General features: G+C 52.0%; 7 protein-coding genes and 2 non-coding genes across 9 annotated transcripts; 2 read left to right on the top strand and 7 right to left on the bottom strand.

Moving 5' to 3' along the window:
- Positions 1–647: 647 nt before the first annotated feature.
- Positions 648–4,004, bottom strand: TrAtP1_000295 (uncharacterized protein). Its single transcript, XM_014091794.2, has one exon. It carries the CDS (start codon positions 3,773–3,775, stop codon positions 1,493–1,495), a length of 2,283 nt encoding a protein of 760 aa, XP_013947269.2. The 5' UTR covers positions 3,776–4,004; the 3' UTR covers positions 648–1,492.
- Positions 4,005–6,280: 2,276 nt separating this feature from the next.
- On the top strand, positions 6,281–10,154 carry TrAtP1_000294 (uncharacterized protein). Its single transcript, XM_014091795.2, has 4 exons — positions 6,281–6,731; positions 6,795–7,184; positions 7,250–8,588; positions 8,701–10,154. Exons 3-4 carry the CDS (start codon positions 8,095–8,097, stop codon positions 9,881–9,883), a joined length of 1,677 nt encoding a protein of 558 aa, XP_013947270.1. The 5' UTR covers positions 6,281–6,731; positions 6,795–7,184; positions 7,250–8,094; the 3' UTR covers positions 9,884–10,154.
- Positions 10,155–10,318: 164 nt separating this feature from the next.
- Positions 10,319–10,400, bottom strand: TrAtP1_000293. Its single transcript has one exon. It is a non-coding gene; the product is annotated as a tRNA-Gly (tRNA).
- Positions 10,401–10,442: 42 nt separating this feature from the next.
- On the bottom strand, positions 10,443–10,522 carry TrAtP1_000292. The gene has a single exon. It is a non-coding gene; the product is annotated as a tRNA-Gly (tRNA).
- A 698-nt stretch (positions 10,523–11,220) lies between these two features.
- TrAtP1_000291 (uncharacterized protein) lies at positions 11,221–16,545 on the bottom strand. Its single transcript, XM_014091796.2, has 4 exons — positions 16,099–16,545; positions 15,458–15,857; positions 11,803–15,379; positions 11,221–11,742 (listed from the first exon to the last, which is right to left on the bottom strand). The coding sequence occupies exons 1-4, from the start codon at positions 16,206–16,208 to the stop codon at positions 11,438–11,440; spliced, it is 4,392 nt and encodes a 1,463-aa protein (XP_013947271.1). The 5' UTR covers positions 16,209–16,545; the 3' UTR covers positions 11,221–11,437.
- Positions 16,546–17,424: 879 nt separating this feature from the next.
- On the bottom strand, positions 17,425–18,104 carry TrAtP1_000290 (uncharacterized protein; the record flags this gene model as incomplete). The annotated part of the gene is made up of 3 exons (XM_014091798.2): positions 17,425–17,500; positions 17,556–17,866; positions 17,937–18,104. 3 exons carry the CDS (start codon positions 18,102–18,104, stop codon positions 17,425–17,427), a joined length of 555 nt encoding a protein of 184 aa, XP_013947273.1.
- A 381-nt stretch (positions 18,105–18,485) lies between these two features.
- Positions 18,486–19,169, bottom strand: TrAtP1_000289 (uncharacterized protein; the record flags this gene model as incomplete). Its single annotated transcript, XM_014091799.2, has 1 exon — positions 18,486–19,169. The coding sequence occupies one exon, from the start codon at positions 19,167–19,169 to the stop codon at positions 18,486–18,488; it is 684 nt and encodes a 227-aa protein (XP_013947274.1).
- Positions 19,170–19,489: 320 nt separating this feature from the next.
- Positions 19,490–24,566, top strand: TrAtP1_000288 (uncharacterized protein). Its single transcript, XM_014091800.2, has 3 exons — positions 19,490–19,906; positions 19,963–21,823; positions 21,892–24,566. The coding sequence occupies exons 1-3, from the start codon at positions 19,728–19,730 to the stop codon at positions 22,360–22,362; spliced, it is 2,511 nt and encodes an 836-aa protein (XP_013947275.2). The 5' UTR covers positions 19,490–19,727; the 3' UTR covers positions 22,363–24,566.
- On the bottom strand, positions 22,631–23,776 carry TrAtP1_000287 (uncharacterized protein; the record flags this gene model as incomplete). Its single annotated transcript, XM_014091801.2, has 1 exon — positions 22,631–23,776. One exon carries the CDS (start codon positions 23,774–23,776, stop codon positions 22,631–22,633), a length of 1,146 nt encoding a protein of 381 aa, XP_013947276.1.
- Positions 24,567–24,808: the final 242 nt, after the last annotated feature.

The following is a 24,808-nucleotide window of genomic DNA, read 5'->3' as shown; positions in this document are numbered from 1 at the left end:
CACGGCATTTCGATGACGTCTACTCCTTTTGACGACTTAGAGAATGTTTTTTATTTTATTTCTTTTTTTTGTTTTAATTGTGATGAAAAATCCGGATTGGTACAGGAAAAGTTGCGATGCGTTCTTGCGATGATTGCATGCCCGGGTTTGCCGATAGAGAGGGCCTTCTCAATAGAATGGAATGGCCTGGATGAGCGCGGGAAACACATCTGGGGGTGGAGGACCCCCATGTTGTCATGATCTCTCGCGCCTTGGGCTATAGAGGGAAGGTAGACGGTAGATAGAACCCGAATAGACTTGAACAACCTCTTGAATTAAACTTGGCCTCTTCTACCGTGACTGTGTGCTTAGAATTTGCGTGCTTGAAGTATATTATCAAATGCAAGTGCTTGTATGTGATCTTGTCTAGTTGGAAGACTGATACCTTGTATGCCTTTACTTCCTGAATACCTTGTAGTATACCTTTACTTCCGAGAAAGAAACGTCTTCCTAATTCTACCTAGGTCGAGTTTTCAACCAGAGCTACTACTGTTCATTAATTGACGGACCCTGGGTACAGAGCTTATATATCTTTTGTTCAATATGGCATGCACAAAGCATAAGCTATAGGCACATCGCCCTTTTCACCACGTCAAATGCATCGGCTATCCAAAAAAAGACATCATTTTGCTTTCCCTTTATCTTTGATCTTCTATTCTATTTTCTTTCTATTCAATTCAACTCCTGTCTATTTTCAACCCCTCCATGAGGTTCTCCAGCGTCTTCCACCCCTCGCTATCTTCCCAATTGGCCTTTGCCCGTCCCATCACGCTGCGCACCGCACTTCGCGCTTTACCTTTCCACTTTTGCCCAATGCTCTCGACATCAGGGCCCCAGTTCTCCAGCACGGAGACTAGCTCGTCCGTTCGCTTGACGACGTCTGCCCATCCAGCCTCGTTGGACGTCCAGTCTGCGGAGGCGGATTCGCCGTTCAAGAGGCCGCTGCCGGAGGCGCCGACGGCAGCGCGCCAGGCTCGCTCCGAGGCGTCGATGGCTCCGGAGTAGTCGCGCCGCCAGGCACGGAGGCGCGAGACGAGGGTCCAGAGGTCGGAGCGGTTGGTGATGAGAGGGACGATTTCCTCTTCGATGAGACGCATGAGGAGGCGCTCGACGGAGCCGCGGGGGGGGTTCGTAGACGCCGTTGCTGCTGGCGGAGGGTTTGTCCTTTGATAAGACGGTGTCTTGGAGGAGGGCGGAGAGGATGTCGGCGTCGAGGGCGTCTTCTGTTTTGCGGATGCGGATGATGTGCGTCATGGCGAGGATGATGTCTGTGGCGGGGACGGGGTAGACGCGCGAGCCGAGGGTGATGACATTGTCCCAGATGCGCCAGTTGTCGTGTGCTATGGAAGCGCCCTGCTTGTAGGCGGCGAGTGATTGGGCAAGGAGCTTGTTGGGATCTCGGGAGGCGATTTTCTCCTCTGAGCCTGCAATGGCAATGTCGTCGTCCTCATCATCAAGAGGGGCTTTTATGGCAGCAGGAGTCTCGTCTACTTCTTTGGCCTTTCCAGGAGCAGTCAGCTCGCTGTATAAGCTGTACAAGGCGCTTCCGAGATTGCTCCACGTTTTGGCACCTTCGCCCCCCCTCGGTGTCGTTTGCGCTGCTGATGGACCGGCTGTATGCCTCTGCCGCGTCTTCGAACTGTCCCATACGCAAGCTGATATCGCCAAGACGACCCCACATGTCGGGACTTAATCTATTGACACTGGTAGCTTTTTTGTATGCTTCCAGAGCCTTTGATAAGTCTTTTTGGCTGATGTAGTACTCTCCCAGGGATCGCTGGGCACGAGAGTAGCGGTGCTTGGAGATGTCCCACGCACGCTCGTAATGGGCGGGATCGTTTTCGAGGTCGCCAAGGATGCACCACAGACGAGCAGCGTTGGGAGAGGGAGGCTGTCGCTCCACGCCCGAATAATCAGCTGCCTTGAGGAGACTGACGTCTTGGCCAACAACTTCATCCTCTGGCTCTGATGAAGAAGGCGTGGTAACTCCAGTCTTGTTGAAAAGTCTCCAGCGGATGATTCCCCTGGCTTTGGCTTCTCCACCACTGCCTCGGCCGTCTTCGTCCTCGGTGGCTGCGCTGCTGGCGTAGCAGAGGGCTACTTCCGCCCATAGTTTCAGACGCTTGAAGATCTCAAGGGCAGATGTCATGGAGCCTATGCCAGCCCAGGCGTAAGCAAGTTCAGACTCAAGATGCCATCGCGGAGGGGTCGATAGAGCGTGGATGTAGCGAAGACGAACGTGGGCGGGTGCAGACTCTGAGTTTGTTGCGGCGGGGAGGAAAGTAGTAGGCTTGGACTCGTCAACCGGGGCGGCAGATTGGCCTGGGGCGGTGACCTGAATAGCAGGGATGCCGTTTGATTCGTCCCTGTCTTGAGATTCGTTGCCTGCCGGGGTGGAAAAGGTGGTGTCGGTGAGAACTTGGTCGGCTACAGCTTGCAGCTGCAGGACACCACGCTCGACTGTTCTGCTTCTGTGAATTTCTACTCTTGAGCGCACGAGCAGCGCTTGTGTGTAAATCTGCCAGTTGACGGATTTATCAGTCAGGACACGGACAGCGAATGGCAGAATTTGTTCAGATGTGAGTTCATCCGTTGGCGAAAAGGCATCCTTGATTGTGGCCTCGGTAAGAAGAATAATCTCGTCGAGGGCAGAAAGCTGTGGTTGGTCATCTGGTGACAGCTCGGATAGCGCCGGCGGCAACGTCTCAACAGCCGCCGTATCCTTTACGCGCTCGCTTGCAAACTTAATCTCTTCTAGTAGGGTATCATTGTTTAGCTTGAGAGAGTCTGGCTTGGCGGCCGCTTGGTCGTCCTCTTCCTTGGTCTCGCCTGAGTTGGCAGTATCTTGCTCAGAGGCGCTTCGTGCAAGGACAACCAGCTGGCTGATGTTGTGCTCTTGAAATTTAGTCCTCTTTCCCAGCGCACCGGATAGGGCATAAGCAACGCCAGTGACCTGTGCTGCTTCACTCAACGTCTCCTTTGCCTTGTCGTAGCGTCCAAGCAGAATGTAGTTGTTGGCAGCCTCGACAAGGAACAATGCTTTCTCATCGCGAGTCCAGGTGTCTTCCGTCGCCCAGACCTCACTGCCGATAATGGTTCCTCGTACAGCATCTATTTGGTTGCTTATCTGCGTTGCCAGTGTAGGAATGTCGCTCCACTGTGAGCTTTTTGTGAAGTTTGATCCAGAGCCCAAGCTTGGCTGAGTGATGATCTTATAATGCCAGACGTTGACACGTAGCTTCTCCCATGCCAGGCTTCGTTTTGTTGAAGCCCCTTCAGTTGAAGGTAGCTCAAATACATCTTTTGTCTCGGCTCCCAGGGACTGGACGAGAATGTATCTGGCGAGAGAGAAGAGCTCCAAGTGAGGAATGTAGGCATAGGGAACAACGCCATCAATTTCGAGATACTTCAAGCAGGCCCTTCTAAGTTGGTGCAGCGCGATGACGGAGTCATGAGATTCTGAGCGGCTGGCGTTCCAAGCACTAACAAAGAGCTTCTCAACATGAGTTGACTCGCTTGGTGGCAGAACAGGACCGGTAACCGTTGCTTGGAGGAAGGCATCGAGAGCGGCCAAGCCTATGGCGAGGAGTTCTGAAGACGGGTGCGGTGTCGATGTAGTTGAAGCTGGCCCTTCCGAAGGAGACACGAGATGAGACACATGTGCCGTGATGAGCTGCTCCGCTACAGCACTGCCAACCAGCGTTGCCAGGGTGCTGCTATCAGACGTCGAGACCATGGTGGGGGTTTGATATTCGCAGTTGGTGATGCTTTGACTTTGACCGGCAGACACACCCCGGGCGATCGCAGAGCCGCCACGGAAAGCGGGCACTGGTGATGTATCAGACGAGGCTATCTGTACTTGTCTGATATCCAGGCAGGCGATATGTGGTCCGAGATGTCACTGTTGCGGTATCCCGGCGATTCTTTTGTTCGTTGCCTTTTTTGTGATTTTCGTTATCGATACGGCAGCCCAAGGTGGGATGACGGTTTTCAGCATGAAAATTTTAGCGTGCGAGAACCCTTTTACCCCACCTGCCACGATGAAGACGCAGGGCCGTTTGACTTGCATGAAGTAAAGAATCTCATTTTGTTGGTGAGTCGGTTTTAGAAAAATCTCATCATATCATCTTGATGAATTTCAAAATCGTGAAATGCATACAAATTAAAGACAACGTTTTGATCCATCGCCATTTGGTACTCAAATCTGCCACTGACAGCGCTCGAGTCTTAGCTGCAAGTCAACTGAAGCAATGCCCAAAAGTCTGCGAGAACTGCTCTGCACCTCACCAGAATCCACACTTTGAGAATTCGTACCAACGACAACTTGGTTCCTACTGTAGCTGATATAGAAATATTCTTGTTTTCTAGGTTATATAATCATATGATTTCCCCTATACTGTATTCCGCCCATCTCCTCTACCATCGTCGCTCTCATTCCAGCACTATTGCCTAGTGGTGGGCTCTTTAGCCTCAATTGCTTTCACCGACTTCAGGGTCTCTCTTCATTTGACATGTGATTGTCCCAAGGCGGCAATTCACCTCCGGCGCTGCATCAATAGATTTCTAGATGGCCTCGCTTAGGATGAAATGTTCTTCATTTCTTCCTATTTCGTAACGTTACTCCCTTTTTTGTTGAGGATTAAACAAGTCTCGCCGGTCCAGACCGTTTCTATGCGTTGAGACGGCTTTGTCCAAGTACTGGCAAGAGAATGCGCTTACAACACGGACGCTTTACTCCCTGGTTTTTTGCAGCTAATTTCTTCCTACGAATCTTTTTGGAATACTAGTAATTTCTTCTGGCTCAAGTTTTCTTCTTTTTGCCCCATTGCTCTTTACTTGAGGCGCATGGCTTCAGAATAGACCCACAGGCTCATCAGTGCGCGCGCGAGTGTTTGTGTGTGTGGGCTTTAAGAAATTTTCTGCCTGTGCGAGTTTCCAAGCTGTGGTGGCGAAAGGCCAGTGGTGATGCTCTTCACAACGAGTTCCAGCGCCAGCCGATATATATTAGATGCGTTTTGAATGATATGGCTGTTATTGATTCATATCATCAATGAAAGAAACATTCGCAGCTTAATTTGGTTCAAATTACCACGAGGTCACGCGACAAACCACCAAAAAGAAACAAGGCACAAGCCATCCAAAGGCAAAAAAGAGCAGCCAGAAGAGAGAAAAGCGTCGCGCTGTAATTTACCGTTAGCGTCCGTTTCTTACGGCGGACTCGACGCCTATTGGTGCCTTCGCGGTGAAAAACCCTGGCGCTGCTCGAGGGCTGAAAAAACATGAAACGAACGTCGGCGCCGTCTAATACGTATTGGCTACTAGGGAGCAAATTTTGGCCGAAGGGGACTTTTTGCGGCACGGGCGCTGTCCTGCACCTGATTGGCAGTACAGTGCGAGGATGCAGACCCCGCCACCTATCAGCGCACTTACTGCGGGTACGAGAGGGAAACTTGGCTGATGTGGGAAATTAGCGGCAACCGGCGGTCTCCCTCAGGTAGATACCCCGTACGGTGCGATAGTGCCGCTAAATCCGAGCGTACAGTGCTGTGAGCATACTGGAAGTTGTCCGTACTAAACAGCAATTGCTGTCCAGCCATTGGCGCGCTCTAAAAGGCGGAGGACTCCAGCCCACAATAAAAAACAGTTCTCTCAACAAAGTTGCCTTTTCTCTGCCAAAGTATCGACTCTCATCTCAGCTAGCCTTGCCTTGCTCTCAAGACGCATGTGCAAAAGATGACGACAGTGATGGCCTCAGACATCCGGGGCTTGGCAGCTGGGCGGTACTTGCTGACTCGCGCCCACCAATCCTCCGCATGCAGCTCATTTATGCACAAAGTATCCGTACTTTAAAGTATCAATCAATGGCTGTGCGCCAAACGGCAGCCTAGCATTCTTGCAGGGAGCTCTGGGCACAGCCTCCCTTTTCCGGCATTCGGTCTAAGCAGACGAACTGTTGGGAATCGGCAGCTTCCAGGCGGTGACTAGAGGCCTCAAGATACGAGTACAATACGATGTGTAGCAAGGCCTCTGGAGGACGCTATCCCGCACTGTTTGCAAACTGTGCGACCAGGGACATTCTGATCGTCGATAGCCGCTAGTCCGGATGCGAGTCTAGCCGCAGGCAAGGCTCTGGCGGAGTGACGTCAGTGTGAGCTGCGACGAGATTCCTTTGACGGAAGCAGGTCAGACCAGCCGCTCAATCGCCGTTGAGAAAGTAGATACGTATTTTTTTGAGCGAGGCCATCAAGATCTCTCCTAGACGACATGCAACTTTATATTCGCAGACGGATGCAGCCACGATTTGAGCTTTTCCAGATCGAGCGGATGGCTTGAGTCCAGATCCCTTGGTCGCGTGGCCAGAACGGTGACATGCATCGATTGCACAGTGCCCAGCAACAAGGCTGCTTCTTGGAGCAAATGCTGCAGAAATGGCATCCAGAAGCGTGCGGTTTGCCTGGTTATTTTTTTCGATATCGGACAAGAAATACCTACAATCGATGATAATGGCTGATAATGCTGTCGTGGCTTGCGGTTGCTACAGTCTCAAGTCTACAACTACCGTATTGCTATCAGATCGTGAAGTGCCAATTTGCAACTCTCGATACCAATTCCGAGCATGTAATCGCTCCGACACTTGGCTCAAGATGGATTTGCAGTCGATCCCAGGGTTCTAGGCCCGGACATTTACCCAGGTACGGAATGCAGACTGCAGCGATCACCTTTACTTGTATCCTTATACCTAACCTTGCTTCAAGCTGAAATACGGTCCAGTACTCCATACCGGAATCGCATCGTACTCTAACACAAGGCAGTATGGCCAAGAAAGGCCATATTGAGATTCTCGGTGTTTAATCAGCAGCTATACCTAGTGTAATAGCCCAATATGGCAATTTCTAATAGCTTGAAGTTGGGGACGAGTCATTGAGATATACATGTGACTCTCTTTGGCGTCTCGTTGATCAGCGATATCTTAACAGAGAGGTCGGGATACTGCAGAATGTTTGGGGGTCAAGGATCTTCGTCCTTTTCCATCAGGATTCCGCTGGCTTTTAATCCTGGTCGCTACAGATAATCTTCGACAAACATGTACGACACTTCAAGGAAGCTCGCGTGTGCGCACTGAGCACTCAAACGATATTGGCGATGTGATTATAAAAACACCTTTCCAAGCCTCTTATTTTATCTTTTACAAATTCTAATCTTTTGCCAGATCTCTCTCCTCTCCGATGTCATAAACAATCAATCAACCTCTGGCCCACCAAAGGCTGTGTACCACGAAAGCAGGGACGGAGATGTACAGCACCGCAATCTGACACTGTGCCCTCCCCCCTCCCCCCTGGTCGCTTTTCTGGATCCTTGGCCCCCCCTTCGCTGTGGGTGGCTGTTCGTCCCGTCGAGTCTAAGCAGGGCCTAAAGCCGCTAACTCTCCTCTGGCTGTCCTTGGCTTCTCCACCAAGAACGACAATGGCAGGGGACGCGAGCAGCGAGCACAGAGCGACTCGCCAGCTCTGGGTCAAGAGCAGCTGCTCGGGCTTGCCAAGACGAAGGCCAGGAAATCGCCTGAGATGATATTGGAAGCGTTTCTGATTCGGCCTCCCCCCCACATAGCCCACGCCGTCACCGCGGTGCTGTCCAATCCCATTGCGATGCTAAGTCTTCGGTCTTGTCTTCGCTCTTGTCCCGGTCCCCAGTCGGTTGGCTGCTAAATACGTAGTACGGTATTCACTCATACAACGGACCTAATGCGATAGGTACTCTGCGACTCCCTGGCCCGTTGATGCAGGCGCTGCTCATGAATGCTTGCTACATATACTCCTGCATCGCCCATCGCCTTGTTTGGATTTTTTGTTCTTCTATTCCCCAGCTTCTCTTCTTTTGGCCATACGAAAACGTCTCACCCAAAGATTTAATCTTTTGGTGGCGCTAATTCGTTCATCTTGATCTGTTTGGCAATACATCTGCTTTTGTACCGCCACAGTTCTCCTCTTCTTTCTTCATGACGATCTAGTAAGACGTAGTACTGCTACCAATTTACTGGCCGCCCATTTTTTCAAGATGGCGACTACCAAGGATGAAAAGCAGCCCAAGTTTGAGGCTCCCGACGCTTCTGACTCGGGGTCTCAAGAGTTCATCGAGAATGCTGATGGCCTGCAACGGCGCCTTAACAATCGCCAGATCCAGCTAATTGCCATCGGCGGCTCGATTGGCACGGCTCTCTTCGTCAGCATCGGAGGTGGACTTTCCACGGCCGGGCCAGGCAGCCTTTTCTTGGCATACGCTCTGTACTCGATAGTTCTGGGATTGGTAAACAACTCTCTCGCAGAGATGACAACCTTCATGCCCGTATCTGGAGGTTTCATTCGACTCGCAGGCCACTGGGTCGATGACGCCCTAGGATTCATGACTGGCTGGAATTTTTTCATCTATGAAGCGCTGCTGATTCCCTTCGAAATCACGGCACTCAATCTCGTCATCTCTTTTTGGGACGAGAGCATCACCAACCCGGGCCCTACTGCTGGCATTTGCGCTGCGGTCATCGTTTGCTATGCGTAAGTACTCGCCCTTAACAGGGACAAGGGAGGGCCAGATGGAACGCCTGCACGCCTTATGATACTTCATTCTTACTAGAGCTCCATTGCTAACGGTTATCTAAATATGTAGTCTACTAAACGTCCTCGCTGTGAAGGCTTACGGTGAAGCAGAGTTTTACCTGTCCGGAGGAAAGGTGATTCTCATCATGATTCTCTTCTCTTTCACATTCGTGACCATGGTTGGCGGAAATCCCACCCACGACGCCTACGGCTTCCGATACTGGAACAATCCTGGAGCCTTCGCCGAGTATCACACACAAGGCGCCCTCGGTCGTTTTGAAGGTTTCTTGACTGCATTATGGAGCGCTTCTTTTGCCGTCGTCGGACCCGAGTATATTTCCATGGTGGCCGCTGAAGCTCAACGACCTCGGATCTACATCAAGACCGCTTTCAAGACCATTTACTTGCGCTTTGGAATCTTCTTCATGGGCAGTGCCTTGGCTGTCGGCATCATTCTTCCTTACAACGACAGCACATTGTCCAAGCTCGTCAATGGCGGAAAGGGCAGCGGCACTGCCGCGGCTTCGCCATACGTCATTGCAATGCAAAACATGGGAATATCCGTGCTACCCCATATCGTCAATGCGCTGATGATGACGTCCATTTTCTCTGCCGGTAACACATACACCTACTGCGCAACTCGTTCGCTCTATGGCTTGGCTCTTGAAGGTCGAGCTCCCCGGTTCTTGCGCAAGTGCACGAGCAAGGGTGTACCCATCAATGCATTTTTGGTCGTCATGTGCTTCCCGTTCCTGTCTTTCCTTCAGGTTGGAAACGGATCTGCTGTCGTGCTTGACTGGCTGGTGACTCTGATCACTGCCGGTGGAATTATCGACTACCTGGTCATGTCATTCACGTATTTGTGCTTCTACAGAGCATGCAAGGCCCAGGGCCTTGACCGCAAGACGTTGCCATACGTCGGCTGGGGCCAGCCTTACTGCGCCATCATCGCTTTCGTGATCCAGCTCATGGTTGTGGGGGGTTACGGATACATGTCTTTCATACCCTGGGACGTCAAGAGCTTTTTCCGCAATTACACCATGCAGATTCTGGCGCCCGTTCTCTTCATCTTCTGGAAGGTTGTGAAGCGCACTAAATTCATCCGGCCCAGCGAAGTTGATCTTGTATGGCAGCGACCAACGATTGACGCTTATGAAGCAAACCTTATCGAGCCTCCCACTAAATTCTGGACTGAGATGCTGCAAATGTTCCGCATCAAGCGCAAGGAGAGCCCAGTCACAGTTCACGTGTAAGATGAGAAGCGAAAATTCGAGAGTTCTCTGGGCGTTCTCTTGAGGTTGGAGTTTTTTGAAAGATGGATCATGATTATACGTCCCTGTTACGCCCTCTTTTCTTTTTACGATTTTTTGTTTCATATACCCATCACGTTTTGTGGAATAGAGAGATTCTACTGCCGTGATATACGGGATTAGAAGTATATAGATGCACGACCTATAGATAGCATACATACGCATACATATATATACGCAGGACATATAAGAAGAAAACAGTACATTTCAAGAAGCGCATGCACCTTTCCTCTTCAATTCCAAACACAATGCAGGACAACGCTTCTTCACAAATACCAGCAGCAGCCCCCACCAGACCCTTGATAACTCCATAGCCAATCTAGGTAGCCTTGCAACATCATCAAAAAGGTAACATACATCAGCAAAAAGAAATCTCAATGCGTAATCTGGGAATCGAACCCAGGGCTCCCCGACGTTGCTCGGATGGCAACGGAGAATTTTACCACTAAACCAATTACGCTTTGAAAGAGAGAAGAGGAACAGAACAAAGCTTGTCCTCAACTGCGTGAACTGGGAATCGAACCCAGGGCTCCCCGACGTTGCGGATGGCAACGGAGAATTTTACCACTAAACCATTCACGCTTTAGTGTTTTTGTTGGAGATGCGGCGAGCAGAATGCGTTGATGAAGATTTGAGAGAGGAGATTGAGGCAAGAAAGAGATTTTTGGTTTCTTTGGATTTGGTTTCGTAGAGGCGTACCCTGGAGATGGACCTTTTTTTTTTTTTTTTTTTTTTTTTTAACAAGATTAGCATGGGTCTGACATTGGGTAAGGAGAAAAATTGAGCAGAGAAATGTAATTAAGGAAGAAATACAAGGCATTGCCGGTTTGTAGAAAGGATTTTCAGTGTCTTGATGCTTCTATAGATAGATCTCAAGAAATCTTGATATTGATTATAGCAAACATTTACAGTGACCAAGTCAGACTCGGCGGTAACGAAACAAGCAAAGACCCCCCGAGGAACAATGTTTACGATAAAGTACATGATGTAGAGTAAATGAATAAATAATAAATTCTTTGATTTGTCACTACATGTACGTCATTGCTTAATCCATACAGAAGACATCCAAACACACCGATATACTACGCCTGGGGACAAATTGGGAGAATCCGTGAAAAGGACCCAACACTTGGATAAAATATGCTACTGTGAATGAAAATACATAAAAACGCAGTCCTGGATTTTCTATACTCCAGACATGTGTATATAGGTCTCTAAAAAATAACATTTCAATTCCAGGGACATAGCTCGTGCTGTTATCACGCTGAATCACAAGTCTAGGGCTAAACAGTCCTGGTTTACGATAAAACAGATACTTTGCATACCACAACCCTGCTCTTAAAATTTATCGCCGTATAGATGCATACTACAGCTTACTACATATAGTCATGTTCCGCTTGGGTTCCTAACACCACCAGCAACGCTCGAAAACATCCCATCCGACAAAGCAAGAGCCCAACAATATTCCATAGCAATATACCTTTTTCACAAAGTGCCTTATTTCTTGCTCTTCTTTCTTCCAGGCACAACCTTGAAATCAGCGCTCTGCATTGCGTCGCTCTCTCTGGCCTGAGTGACACCGCTCTTCTTAGCTACTTCATTCCATCCGCCAGCGGAGCTCGACGCCTTGCTTTCAGCCTGCGTCTGCTTTTCGACAACGCCCTTTTCGGCCAGCTTCTTTCGGCGGACGTACTCTTCAGCAAAGTGTCGTCCGTCCATTGTGGTTGAGTTGGCATATACAGCGTCCGCAATCAGTCCCGTATCAAGAGGTAAGACGGCGAGGTCTGCCTGGAAACTCGTAACTATTTCATGCATGTTAGACTCTATGAATTTGATTGTAGGGAGATCTGGAAATGACTTACTATCACTGACACCCGTGATTCCTCTAGAGAGCTCCCTATTGGCCCACTTGTTGAACTCATCCATAGCCGCGTTGGCTGGCTGAGAACTGGTGTTGCTAATGATTGATTTGGGTACCAATTTCACAGGGGCGGCTACAACAGGCTTAGCGCTGCTGGCACTTCCTGAGCGGCTTTGGAGCTGAGATGGGATTGTAGATGGGCTCTTCACTTTGCCCCCAGCCCCAACAGTGGCCCAGCCACTTCCAGCAGTAATGATCGGAGATGGAATTGTCGGAGAGGGACCGTGGTTCGGCTTGCCGGCAAGGTTAGCATAGCTTTTACCGATGCTGATAGGAGCACCGCTTCCAGCCTGGATGGCAACTTCTTTGGCCTTCTGCTTTCGTGCTTCCTCTTCACGCTGAATTTCTGCCAAAGTTTTCTTGGCTCCGGCTGCTCCAGTTGTTGCTACGGGAGTGGCTCCCTTGGCTTTGGCAGCGCCTGGCTTGGCCCACGGGCTGACAGATGATACAGGCGAGCCCTGGCCCCAAGTGCTTGTCGCTGGGAGGCCAGCGTTGGCGGCCGCGGCAGCAGCCGACTTCTCCTTCTCTCTCAACAAGGCAGCTTCTTGTTCCATCGCAGCTTTTCGGAGTGCGGCTGCGGCCTCTTCAGCTTTAGCAGCCTTGCGCGCTTCGGCTTCTTGAATTTCCTTCAGGCTCGGGCCCTTCTGCCCTTCCTGGCCGGGCTCTTTAGCCCAAGGGGCCAGAGGGGGAGGCTGGGCGACAACATCGGGGGTTGCAGTTTGCGATCGGCTGAACTGTTCAGGCAAATTAGACCTGGCTCTTTGAGCAGTTGGCGCCGGGAGAGGAGTTGTCGAAGCCGGGGGAGGGAATGGCATTGGCATTCCAAGCTCCGTAGGCTGGGGAGGAGAGGGGACAGAGGCAGCCGCAGCTGCGGAAGCTTGAGTCTTCTGCACCTGCTGAGTTAGAGAAAGCGAGCTCTCTTCAACAACTGTGGTCTTCTTCTTGGATGCCTTGCTAGCTTTGCCGGCAGACGGAGCGGGGTCGCTTTTCGGTTCGACGGTGACGGTCGTGACGGTCGTCTCTTCTACCTTTACGGAGGTCTCTTGGGATTCATCGGCGGGAATCCCGGCAGCTTGCTCAGCGTCATGCTCGGCACGGAGTTCTTCAAATTCTTGGAGTCGATCTTTGAAACCCTCATCGTCCTCCTTGAGCTCGTTAGCTTCTGGTAGACCGTATCGTCGACTTGCGTCGCCCGGAGTCCCAATGGGCTGAGGCGCACCAGATTCAGTACCAGTAGGTTCACCCTGCAAGGATGCGAGCATTTGTCGTTCGTTAGTCGAGAGGTTAGCCAGGTCTTCTGGCCTGAAAAGCTCGCCGTTTCCCATCGCAGCGCGGATAGCAGCGGGATTGGCGCCAGGGTGACTATCGAATACGCCTCCCGGGCCTCCCATGGCCCCGATGGGCTGTTGATGCGGCAGCTGGTGATGTTGCTGCTGAGGAACCCCCAAAGGGGATGTCATGCTGCCAAAACTCGGTTGGCTTTGGAGGCTATGAGCACTGGAATGATGCTGGAGGCTTGGCTGCATTTGGAACTTAGCCATGGCTTGCTGCCGCATCATGAAATCGCGCTGTTGAGCCATAAGAAACTGCTCCTCTTGTTTACGGCGCTCAAGATTGTTCTGTTCTTCCGCCGTAAGGGTTCGACCAAATGTTGGGAAAACGCCGCTGAGAGGAGGAATGATGCCGCTTCCAGTTCCAGGTCCAAATGGACCGCTCTGCATAGGAGGTCCATGAGCGATTCCAATCTGGGGCACCAAGAATGGCTCTCGAGAATTTCCAATGCGCCTGATGAGCTGACCAAGTGGCTCAAACTCAGGATCTTCAACCTTTTTCACTCGAAGATCAGGAGTGAAGAAATTGGCCTTATACCAGTCATTCATCTCCAGTCCCGTGAATGGACCTTGAATCTGTCCCTGAGGATCAAGGTACACCCATCGCATGCGATCGGGCATTACCATTTGGCGGACCTGGGCAGACGGATGCTCTACGCCACCCTGAACATTACCGAATGGTAGACCGCCGCTAACTGGCGTGAATGATTGAGGTACCGTGGCAGCGATGTTGGGTTGTCCAGCATCTGACGACCCAAAGGCAGCGAGATTTCTAGAGCTGTCGCTAGAGGGGAAAAGCTCCTCGAAGACACCGCGGTTAGACCTCAAAGGGCTGTCCGTGTCTCGAGTTGGGACACCAAAGTTACCCCGACCGATAGCGCCGAGCGGGTTGCTCTGTCGAAGGTCACCCAGAGAGTCTGAGAGGCTGCTTTCTTGCTCGTGTGCTTGCATCTGGGCTTGCATAGCAGGGGGAAAGAGAGATCCCAGCTTGCTTGCGCGACCGATACTACCGGTGTTGGAGGGCCCAAACACACCTCCGAGATTACCAAGGCCTGGAGATTGAATATCGCCGATAGGGCTGAAGAGAGAGCTACCAAAAGCACCTCCAAAATTCGACCGCTCACGGTCAGGGGTGCCGGTGGACGGGCCAGCTGGAGCCGGCCAACCGCCAGACAAAAAGGCTTTGGCACCTACACTCGAGGTCTGACTACGGTCGCTCCCATCAAAAGCCGCAGCAAATCCGCGCGAGAGAGTGCTATAGTTGGAGTGGGGCTGCTGTTCATGCCCGGTGCTGTGGATTTTTTCACCAGCGCTTGAATCTTGTCCGTCGTGGTCATGGCGTTCAGCTGGAGGGCTTCGGTAAGGATTTGTCTCCGATGGGCTAAGAGGGCCATTGTCACCGGAGGATTGCCCACCCAAGTTCAGACCAGCCATCCCAAAGTCACCAGCGGACCCCTTAACTGGAGTGCCCAAGACTCCGGCTCGGCTAGGCGGTTGCTGCCCCCCCGAACCGGTATCCTGCGCGCCCCCAAGAACAGCACTGCCAGACAATTCTTCATCGCCACCGAAGGGGTCGGTGTCAGTTCGTGGCCTAGTTCGCCACGACGATTGCGCCAGAGGGCTCTGAGCTTCAGAAGATTTGGTGGTGCTGGTGGCCTCGGCATTGTCCTTGGGAATCAAATGCGCCAGTCGACTTCCGCCGGTAGCGCCACCAGGTCGTTTGTCACCAACGGCTGCTGGAGACGTGGGCAGGGCAAAATTGCCAAACCCGCCAGCACCGGATGCGCTAGATGGCCACATCGACCCCATGCTCACGCCAGTCGATGTATTGGCTCGCATTAGGCCTCCAATTGGCAACTTTGGGACATCACGCGAAGCTTGCTCAGTATCAGGCTCGTCATTTTCCGACTCTCTCAGATCGCCACCTTTTCGCGAGAACCAAAGCGGATCCTCCCGCGAAAATCGGCTGGCAGTCGGGGACGCAAGAGCGGAGGGGCTGAATGGATTGGAATCGACAGTTTCTCGTCGACGAGTGGCGGGTCGAACAGCGGATGACGGTGAGCTCACTCCAAAGGTAGCTCCTGGACCTTGAGAAAGAGAAGGCTTACGGCCGTTAACAGCAGTCTGGTGAACTTCCTTTGTCTGGGTGGGAGGTTTCAGTGGCGAGTTGATGTCAGTAGAAAAGGCCTAAACGTCATCGTTAGCGAGTTCACATCCCCGCAGCGCGATTGACTGCCAAAAATTAAATCAAGTAATATCTCTAACCTCTCTCTCTTCTGGGGAGAATCCTTGTAGTCCTATCGGTGCTGTCTCGCCACTGGCATCCCAACAGGTGCCGGGATCCTGCGGTACGTGGTTATCGTTGCTTTTCCCCCAGCCCCTTACGCCAGCACTGGCACCATTGCTCGGGTCCCAGCCAGAGATGAACAGGTGAGAAGGGTTACCGCTGGGGAGCTGGGAGTTATACATCTCGAGCAGATCGTCCTTTGTATAACGTGAAGGGCCAACTTCGTAGGTTGTGGGTTGCGCCATGGGCACCTCGGAGCTTGGCGGCTGGACAGCGTTATCATTCGCAGGAGGGAGGTTGGAGGACTGGCTCAGGGGCGTGGTGGAGGAACGACGAAAGGTCAGAGTGCCGTTGGCTGAGCGCCCATCTCTCCGAGACCTGAAGATTAAAGTTAGCCACGAAGACAATGTATTATGGACCAAGGACACGGCCGCATTCGGGAGAAAGTAGAGGGGCTGCCTCGTTTGAGCGGCTGTCCCCGCCCCCCAAAAAAAAGATGATTCACGCAGCGCTCGTTAGTGCAAAGCAACAGCGGCAGACTGCATGCATGACACCAAATTCTCCGTTCGCCTCCAGGGTTTGCGGCCAACACGGGTGCTGGCGAGGGGCAACGACTCACCATTCACCTCCAGCAGGTCCCCTTCCATCAGTTCTTCCACCCCTCGCATCGCGGGCTGCGTTCTGGCCAGCGGCGGCCGAAGCAAAGCTTGACGGGAGATTGGATGGCATAGTTGGACTTTTTTTTTTTTAATCCCACGGGTCGTGATCGTGTACCGAGGCGCGGGGTGTTCGTCGTGAGGTCGAGGTTCAGTCGTGGGTCGGGCGACTGAAAAAAAAAAGTGGCAGGATGCAGACACCAGCGGGTGGATGTCTAGCAAACGGAAAATCTCAAAAGTATGCTACGGCTAGCGAGATGATGAGAGTAATCAATTGCGCGGGCAAGAGGTCGTCGGGGTCGTGGTTATGGCAGACGCTGGGTCGCGAGATGACAGAATGCTTGAATGAGAAACTAATGCTACCAGTGCTTTTGCTGGGGTTAAAAACCTGAGATTTGGGAAAGATAAAATTGGAGTTCGATTCTGCTCCCCCAGGCTGGATGAACAGCGAGGCTGGACGCCGCTAGGCCGCATCGGGGTAGCCCCGAACCTTAACCGAGCCTACTGTGCGAGGGCTAAATCCTAATCGAGGAATCATTGGGGCGCGACCGCCCAGAGCCGTATTACGACATGCTACGATAAGTGCTGTAATAACGCATGCAGGGAGCCTTGATGGCATGACGGGGTCGCGATTCGGCATGCCGCGCATCGGGTCGCGGGAGCCCTGGCACTGACGGCGTGATTCTTGCCCTAATGCTACGGGGCAATGCGGTCTCTGGCGAGAAAACGGTGGATTCGGTGGCTCTCATGCAGGCGTGCACTCTGACTGACGGCAGACGGTATCTGCACGGAGTAATATGTGCGTCGACGACTTATGGTAAGCGCCATCAGCCACCGAGAGCTATCGGATAATATGGCGGTCTTTTTGCGGCCTTGGGTCCTCAAATCAATTACGTGTATACGACGGAAAATGTCGAGGAGCGGGATATTATACGCAGATGTTTGGGCTGAATGAGATGGACGCTCTTTGGCTGCGAAGTCGCACATATTATGGCGGAGGATTAGTCAGATGGCCTGTATGCAGAGTGTAAGTCGGTTGGGCACCCATTGGGCAGGCAATTATTACGTGATGGATGCATGCACCGGAAGTGGACGTGTAAATGATCAGCAGCAGTTCCTGAAAATAGTATCATTGGTCTAATTAGGTGTAACCGTCAACATTCAACGGTATCAACATTATCATCAGCATTATCATCAACATAGCATTTGCAGCTGTAACCGCACATTGCCTTTCCGGTATTAGTTGCCTTTCGCCTGTTTGATATATCCAATATCCAGCACCATTCTAATTACGCTGCAGTCGCAGTTGTAGCCCTCCTTCTTAGTAAATCGCTGATCCTGAAGTACCAATGAAGCCAGCTGATCCTGAAAACTCAAGTCAGCTATTGTAAGTATGTACAAGGGAGAGGATGTTACAAACGTCTGCCAGCAAGCTATACTCAAAGTGACGGCCATGACGATCCAAAAATATATAAGCCAGCCCGCTCGGTCGGGGATCTCAGCTATTTTATGATTGCCAAAGAAGTGGCAATACTTCGCCTCGGCTTCATGTTGATAGCTTGGAACATGGCAAACTACAAAACCGCTCACGATGAAACCGAAATTTGAAGTAAACACCATGGCCCAAAGTGAAGCGAAACTGAGGCAAAAGATCTTGACGTCGCGGCTGAAATAATTGTTGCGCCAACGCTGCTCGCAAAACATGGCAATCATTACAAGTATTAGGCACGTCTATGCGTTGTAGCGAGAGTTAGCCGCGTAATCTTGGAAGGAATCTACCTCTAATGACAAATTGACTTACAAAGGAAATATTGGTCGTAAGAACAAAGTTGGCGGAAATGCTCAAGATTTCCAACCGTCCATAGACGGCACTCGCGTTGGCCAACATTATCAGGCCACAGAACGCTCTGAACGTTATGCCCACAAAGGGCGAGGGGAGTTTCCATGGACTAGGGTTGAGAATGTTCATTTTCCGGGACTGTCTCTGCCGTAGCAGTCGGGAGGTAGATTGCTCGAGCTGGTTCCTCGGGATGAGCGTGGGAGATGGGCGTTTGTATAGCAAACGATTGCTCGAGATGGTAATTTCACTAAATCAAGAACAGACTTATCCCCCTCCAGCCAGTAGCCATAGATTTCTTATATTAGTGAAATGTAGCCTCCGCCATCTCAGCAAGCGATCTTTGGCGACACGTAGCATGTGATGTGCAAACAACGCAGTACCGGAACCTTAAATAAAAAGGCTGGAGGATCTTCGCGGTGAATCCATAATATCGCCGGGAATGGGTTCGTATCCCATAGAATGGGCTGTCTTTTCGAAGCCACCGGAACCAAAAGATGGCGCGTCCCGCCACTATACATTCTTCAGAAAGTGTGACTTGAACTTTCTGTTGGCTCGGTCCGCAGATCGGAGCATCATCTGGTCGCCAAGCACCTCAAAGGCAAACGTCTTCTTCTCCGTATCATTGTTGGGTTGTTGAGGGACGCAGACTTCCACGCGAAACGTGGTTCCTTCCTTGGGTATGACTTTGAGTCCTCTCTTCTTTGTAATCAGCTCAACGACAAACTTGCGGTCTCTGACGATGATGCCCTTGGTTCCCACTCGTCCTGGACACCGGCTCCTCACCACTTCGGCCTCTGCCCCGTGAAATTCAGCACTGGCCAGTTTGGCAGCAGCCAGTGAGCCGCCGGTGTAGATGTCGTTGCCTAAAATCTCCAAGGCGTAGCCCATCCACATCTTCTTCAGCGGTTCATAGACTTCATATTTTTGACCTTGCTTTGGAATGTCGTAGAGCCCAAAATTGCGACGCTCCCGAGCTGACAGCGGCTTTGGCCTCTGCTTTCCGCGTAACTTTTCCTGCTGGCGAGCTTTGTGACGCGCTGCCCTGGCGTTGAGAGCAGCAGGCGGAGGAGATGTAGGCTTTAGCTGGAGAGTTCGATACTGGATCTTTTCGCTGTAGATGCGGTTTGCGCTGTCGGGAGAGTGCGCTCGCGCCAACAGGTCCTGCGTCACTTTGATCTGCTCTGAGGATGCCATGGCGGCGATCTGCAATGTCGAAGCTCAAGAGCTTTTGCAGATTACGGTGATCCTTTGCAGTTGAATGTGAGCTGCGGCCTGACAGAAGATGCAGCTGATAGGTCAATAGATAACTTTTTTTTCTAGTTGCGGCTTCGAAGCCTTGCAGATGGTCCAAGCTCCATTGAACCTCCACGTCCCTAGTACAAAGTAACGGGGCGTGTACAGCGTGCCATGTCTTGTACTCGGTACGCCGGCTGCGTGCTTAGCACAGGCTTATAGCGGCTCAGCTGCTGGATGCAACCACCATCGCTGCTCTTCACATGCCCTCGGGCTTTATATGACACTGCTCGCGTTCTCGTCTGGTTCGGCCCCACACCTCTATTTACCCCGGATAATCAGTCTCGGCCTCCATGGCTGACCATTTGCCATTGCATCAGCGAGCTTGATTTTCTCTTGTGCAGAGCATAGCATGGCAATGTTGCTGCGGCCCCTCAGCTCCTTCAATCATCCCTGAGAATCAACTGCGCATCGCTCCCGCTCCAGCTCCCGGCTATTTCGACTCCGCGACATCCAACCATGGCTCGAGATGGCGATTCCGTCGACGACGCCAGCAGCTCGGCTCCCGATCTCCAGATCCTGGGCGATGAAATCACTCTGCAGCCCAGCGGCTTTGTAGAGCCCAGAAGCGTGTCGCAGGACGACAAAGAGGAGGCATTGATGAACCAAACCCATTCGTTCCGTAGCGAACCGCTCCAGTATGGTTTACCGAGGTTCGCCGTTGGATTCGTTCTGCTAACCCGCTGCCAACCAGGTTTCTTCGCGAGGTCTCCCTCTACGTTTCTGGTCAAGGATGGCGAGCCTACGATCGCGACCGCGTCATCGGGCAGCCGGTCTTCTATTCCGGGTTCTCGGAGAACATGATTTCCAATGTCTTGTCGGCGCCTTTGCTACAGAAACGGATTGCGCAGCTCGCCGACGATCGCCTGGCCGTCGAGGAAAAGGAAGGATTGCTGAACAAAGATGGCAAAGATTACCAGTTGAAGCGTGCACAGCGACGAAACATTATAGAAAGCTCGCTCCTGGAAGTTGCAGAGAAGCTAACGGACAATATGATTTGCAAGATGGAGAGCAATACTTTCATCCGCGGCGCATACTACCTGTGTATGCAGCTGGTAACGCGAGCCTACCACCAAGGAATCCATGTTTCTAGCGAAGAGGTTTTGCGATTACGAAAGGTGGCAGACCTGGCCGCCAAGAAGAAGCAGAGCATTGTGTTCCTGCCCAGCCATAGGTCACACGTTGATTATGTCTCTCTGCAGCTGATATGCTACCGCCTTGGCTTGACATTGCCGGTGGTCGTCGCTGGCGACAATCTCAACTTTCCGTTGGTGGGAGCTTTCTTGCAGCATGCGGGTGCTATGTGGATTAGAAGGTCGTTTGGAGATGATGCCTTGTATACTACGCTGGTACAGTCATATGTCGATACACTCCTCCAAGGCGGCTACAATTTCGAGTGCTTCATTGAGGGAGGCAGGTCACGTACAGGAAAACTGCTCCCGCCCAAATTTGGCATCTTGAGCTTTGTGCTTGATAGCATTCTCTCTGGCCGAGTCAAGGACTGCATTATTTGCCCTGTCAGTACGCAATACGACAAAGTCATTGAGACGGAGGGTTATGTCACTGAACTGCTTGGTATGCCAAAGAAGAAGGAAAATCTGGCGGATCTTCTCTCCAATGGGCCTTCTGTTCTCTCTTTGAAGCTGGGTAGAGTCGACGTTCGGTTCCATGAGCCGTGGAGTCTGAGAAAGTTTATTGACAGTCATCTTGCAAAACTATCTAGCATTCCCCATGGATTGGATACCGATCATCAAAACCCCGAAGTGAGGACGATTCGAGAAAAGATTCTACGTGCTTTAGGTTACAAGGTCCTTGGCGATATCAACGCAGTATCGGTCGTGATGCCTACCGCTCTCATTGGCACCGTCCTCCTTACTCTACGTGGTCGAGGCGTTGGCAAAGAGGAACTGATTCGCCGCGTAGAGTGGCTGACGTGCCGTATCCGAGCTAAAGGCGGACGAGTTGCGCACTTTGGAAACGCGGCCATATCGGAAATCGTTGACCGAGGGTTGGAAGTCTTGGGCAAAGATTTGGTCGGAGTAGTGGAAGGACTAGCAGAACCAACATATTATGCCGTCGACCGGTTCCAGCTGTCGTTTTATCGCAACATGACGATCCATCTCTTTATTTACGAGGCTCTCGTCAGCGCAGCCATGTATACGCGCATCAAGCGTGGTGGCGGCCCATCCAACCAGGATATCCCCTACGCAGAACTGAGGGACCAAGTTCTGTTTCTGTCTTCGCTCTTCCGTGGGGAGTTTATCTTCTCTGGCGCTGGTCTCGACGTAAACTTGGATAATACCCTACGTGGCTTGGAAGCCGACCACGTTGTCCGCTTGGATAGAGACGACAGTGGGCACCTCACAACTATCGGTTTGTCGGACGAAGAGCGCAAGGCCGGGCGAGAGAACTATGATTTCTACTGTTTCCTCATCTGGCCTTTTATCGAGGCTAGTTGGCTGGCGGCGGTGTCCTTGATGGGACTTACTCCTCCAGAGGGCAAAAACGGCGATATTTGGATTGGAGAAGCAAAAGCTCAGAACAACGCACAACTGGTAAGAAACAATATTTCTCTCATGATTAGTAAGGGACTAACTAAGCTAACATTTTTTTGATATCGTAGCTGGGTAAAACTCTGTACCACCAAGGAGACCTTTCGTACTTTGAAGCCGTAAACAAGGAAACGCTCAAGAACTCATACATGCGCTTCCAGCAAGAGCAGATTATCAACGTCGTCAAGTCCAAAGACGCAAAGATCCCTCCCCGCCTCCAGCTCGATCCATCATGGCGCCCTTCTCGCGACCCCGAAACAGGAGCTCTCTTGGCCGATGGGAAGCTGTGGGATTTCACAGAAAAGATTGCAAGCTCGCGCCGAGAGGGCAAGAATCGTCGAGACGGAGCGACGGTTAGCATCCGCGTGCTTCGTTTGACGGACGAGCTTGGCAGCAGGCTGTTTGCCGAAGCTGAAGAGGCTGAGAAGAAGGGCGGAAAGGGAGTGCCCAGCCGGTTGAGCAAGGAAGAGCAGGAGGCGCTGGATCACAATGTGAAGAATGCGCGGAGGAAGAGAAAGTTGGAGGGAAGGGCACATTTGTAAGACCATTTTGTTTGCCATTATTGTTAAATTTCTTTCTCGTTCTTTTCAGAGCTTGTCTTGTATTATACCCCCCCTATATATGATGCTATGTATACATGTACACAAAAAAAGAAAATTTAATAAGAGCATACGTTGTAAATCAAATCGCCCGCCATATGTAATATACATCTTTTTTTCTAAATCGCGTTTCTTCCCTCGCAGACTCCTGCTTATTGTTTAGTATTCTCTCCTTTTAATAATTTCTCGTCAATCATAAACCCGTTTGCATCTACTCGGCTTTGGGCGCAAGTATAATGTTGTCAATCAATCGCACTGCCGGGCCCCCAGAATGGCCCAGATCTTCGCCGCTCTGCGCCTGCTCCACAGGCTGCATCTTGATGGCTCCGCTGAGGATGGCTCCCTTGGCGGCGTCTACAGCGTCGACTTCTTGCAGCGTGTCGGGATCAGCCAAGGATATGTAGTCGACCTCGAATGCAACCCGCTGGTCCGCAGGAAGCTCCTTCTGAGCCTCCAGCACAGTCTTGGCAACGTTGTTCGCCGCTCCGAGGACGTCACTACGGTTCAGTTGGCCATTCTTGTACACATGCTCGGCAGCACGCAACGCTTTGCTCAACACAACGGCGACACTGCGTCGGCGAGGCCCCAGGTAGACGTTGCGCGAGCTCAGCGCAAGGCCGTCGGCTTCCCGCGTGGTGGGGCAGATGACAACCTCGGTGGGCATCATAAAGTCCTTGACCATGCGCTTGATGATGACGGTCTGCTGGACGTCCTTTTGGCCAAAGTAGACGCGGTCCGGCTGGACAATGTTGAAGAGCTTCATGCAGACGGTGGCGACGCCGCGGAAAAAGGTCGGCCGGCTGGCGCCCTCGAGGACCTCTGCCACGGGCGTGATGGTGACGAAGCTGCCCTTGCTGTCAACCTCCTGGCCGGGGAAGCCAGAAGGGTACATCTCGGTGGTGGTGGGCGCAAAGACGGCGGAGATGCGGCCGAGGTTTGCGCCGTCGTCGGCGAACTCGCGGTCCAGCCTGGCCAGGGCGGCCACGTCGGTCTCCCAGGTGACGGGGTACGACGCCAGGTCCTCCTTGATGCCGAACTGGGCCGGGTTGACGTAGATGCTCACGACGACGTGGTGGTTCTCGCGCGCGGCGGCGCGGATCAGCGAGAAGTGGCCCTCGTGCAGGGCGCCCATGGTGGGCACGAGGCCGACGGAGCGGTAGTTGGCCATGTGCGGCCTGCGCCATTGCCGCACGGCGTCGACGAGGCGCAGGATCTTGATGGACGACTTGGGGACGGTCTCGGCGACGGTGCGAAGCGTCCGGATGGTGGTGGTGGTGGTGAGGTCTGGACGGCCAATGGCGCGCGGCAGGCCGGCGGCGCGGGAGACGAGCCGCGAGAAGGACGCTTGAGGCAGCATTGCAACTGTGAATCCTGGTATCCTGGTGTTTTGGTGTTGGTGGCAGTGGTTCGTTGTCGCAGAGGCGCGCTCGCAGAATGGTCGTGTGACCTTGATGGTTCAAGTTTGGATTCGGGCAAGATTGCGGCGGGCACGTCAAGGAATTAAATAAAATGGCTCGAAGGAGGGGGGCCAAAGCCAAAGCGTTCAGGTTGGAGTCGAAGCCTCGGCCGCCATTGCCGGGACGCGCGCAATTGGCCGAGTCAAGAAAGAAAAAAAAGTAGGTTGTTTTTTCGTGATGGTTTCTGCGGCGGAGTTTTGGGTCTGAAGCTTCTGGCTGCTCTTTGTTGGAGTCACTTTTGGTGGCTTTTTTTTCTCTCCGGTTCTGCCTTGCGGTATGACGGAGCTTCGGGAGCGGCCCCTCCCCCAAAAATCTCACGGCGGTTGTCACGACCGCTTTCTTGGGATGGAGATTCCGGACTTGGCCGTGCCTGAAGGAGCCGTGGATGGAGGCTTGAATTGGGGTCAATGTGCGGCTGCGTTGGTGGGATCCCACGTGAGATTGAGATGCAGAGTTGCAATGAGTGTGAGCCTTTTGCCGAGTCGAGTAAGTGGTAGGGCTGTGTAAGACGTCATGTTCAGTGTTGCATTATCGCTGGTACATGCCATTGATTTGATTTGAGTTGATTTGACTTGTTCAGAGCTTGATTGCCAGATACATGTACTTGTTTATTTTACTTGACAAACAGTATATGCATAGAAAAGAGCCATTGTTATGTGCTGACTTGGAGAAACGTACATTATATTGCATCGTCTTATCAAAAGGCTGCCTGAACTCATCAGTCCACTACTCGGCCCAGCGCAGCCTTATTTCTCGTCACGCGTGTTCCTTCGTATAAACCCCATGATCACGCTGTAACTCACATCAATCATCTTTTCTCATCGCCTTGACTAAACCCCTAATAGGTAAGCTTACTACATGCAATACATTGTCATTTTTTTCAAACTGGCATCTCGTATAGACGAGGAGTCGTTTTCATGGATTTAAAAAGA

Source organism: Trichoderma atroviride, chromosome 1, assembly GCF_020647795.1.
Source record: "Trichoderma atroviride chromosome 1, complete sequence".
NCBI lineage: Eukaryota > Fungi > Ascomycota > Sordariomycetes > Hypocreales > Hypocreaceae > Trichoderma > Trichoderma atroviride.
This window is presented reverse-complemented; position numbering and strand designations above follow the sequence as displayed.

Coding starts and splice junctions, on each gene's coding strand:
- TrAtP1_000288 (XM_014091800.2), top strand. CDS start 19,728: ATGGCTCGAGATGGCGATTCCGTCGACGACGCCAGCAGCTCGGCTCCC. Junction 19,907..19,962: donor TTCCGTAGCGAACCGCTCCA/GTATGGTTTACC, acceptor GCTGCCAACCAG/GTTTCTTCGCGAGGTCTCCC. Junction 21,824..21,891: donor CTCAGAACAACGCACAACTG/GTAAGAAACAAT, acceptor TTGATATCGTAG/CTGGGTAAAACTCTGTACCA.
- TrAtP1_000295 (XM_014091794.2), bottom strand. CDS start 3,775: ATGGTCTCGACGTCTGATAGCAGCACCCTGGCAACGCTGGTTGGCAGT.
- TrAtP1_000294 (XM_014091795.2), top strand. CDS start 8,095: ATGGCGACTACCAAGGATGAAAAGCAGCCCAAGTTTGAGGCTCCCGAC. Junction 8,589..8,700: donor GCGGTCATCGTTTGCTATGC/GTAAGTACTCGC, acceptor CTAAATATGTAG/TCTACTAAACGTCCTCGCTG.
- TrAtP1_000291 (XM_014091796.2), bottom strand. CDS start 16,208: ATGCCATCCAATCTCCCGTCAAGCTTTGCTTCGGCCGCCGCTGGCCAG. Junction 15,858..16,098: donor GGACCTGCTGGAGGTGAATG/GTGAGTCGTTGC, acceptor TTTAATCTTCAG/GTCTCGGAGAGATGGGCGCT. Junction 15,380..15,457: donor TCTCCCCAGAAGAGAGAGAG/GTTAGAGATATT, acceptor GATGACGTTTAG/GCCTTTTCTACTGACATCAA.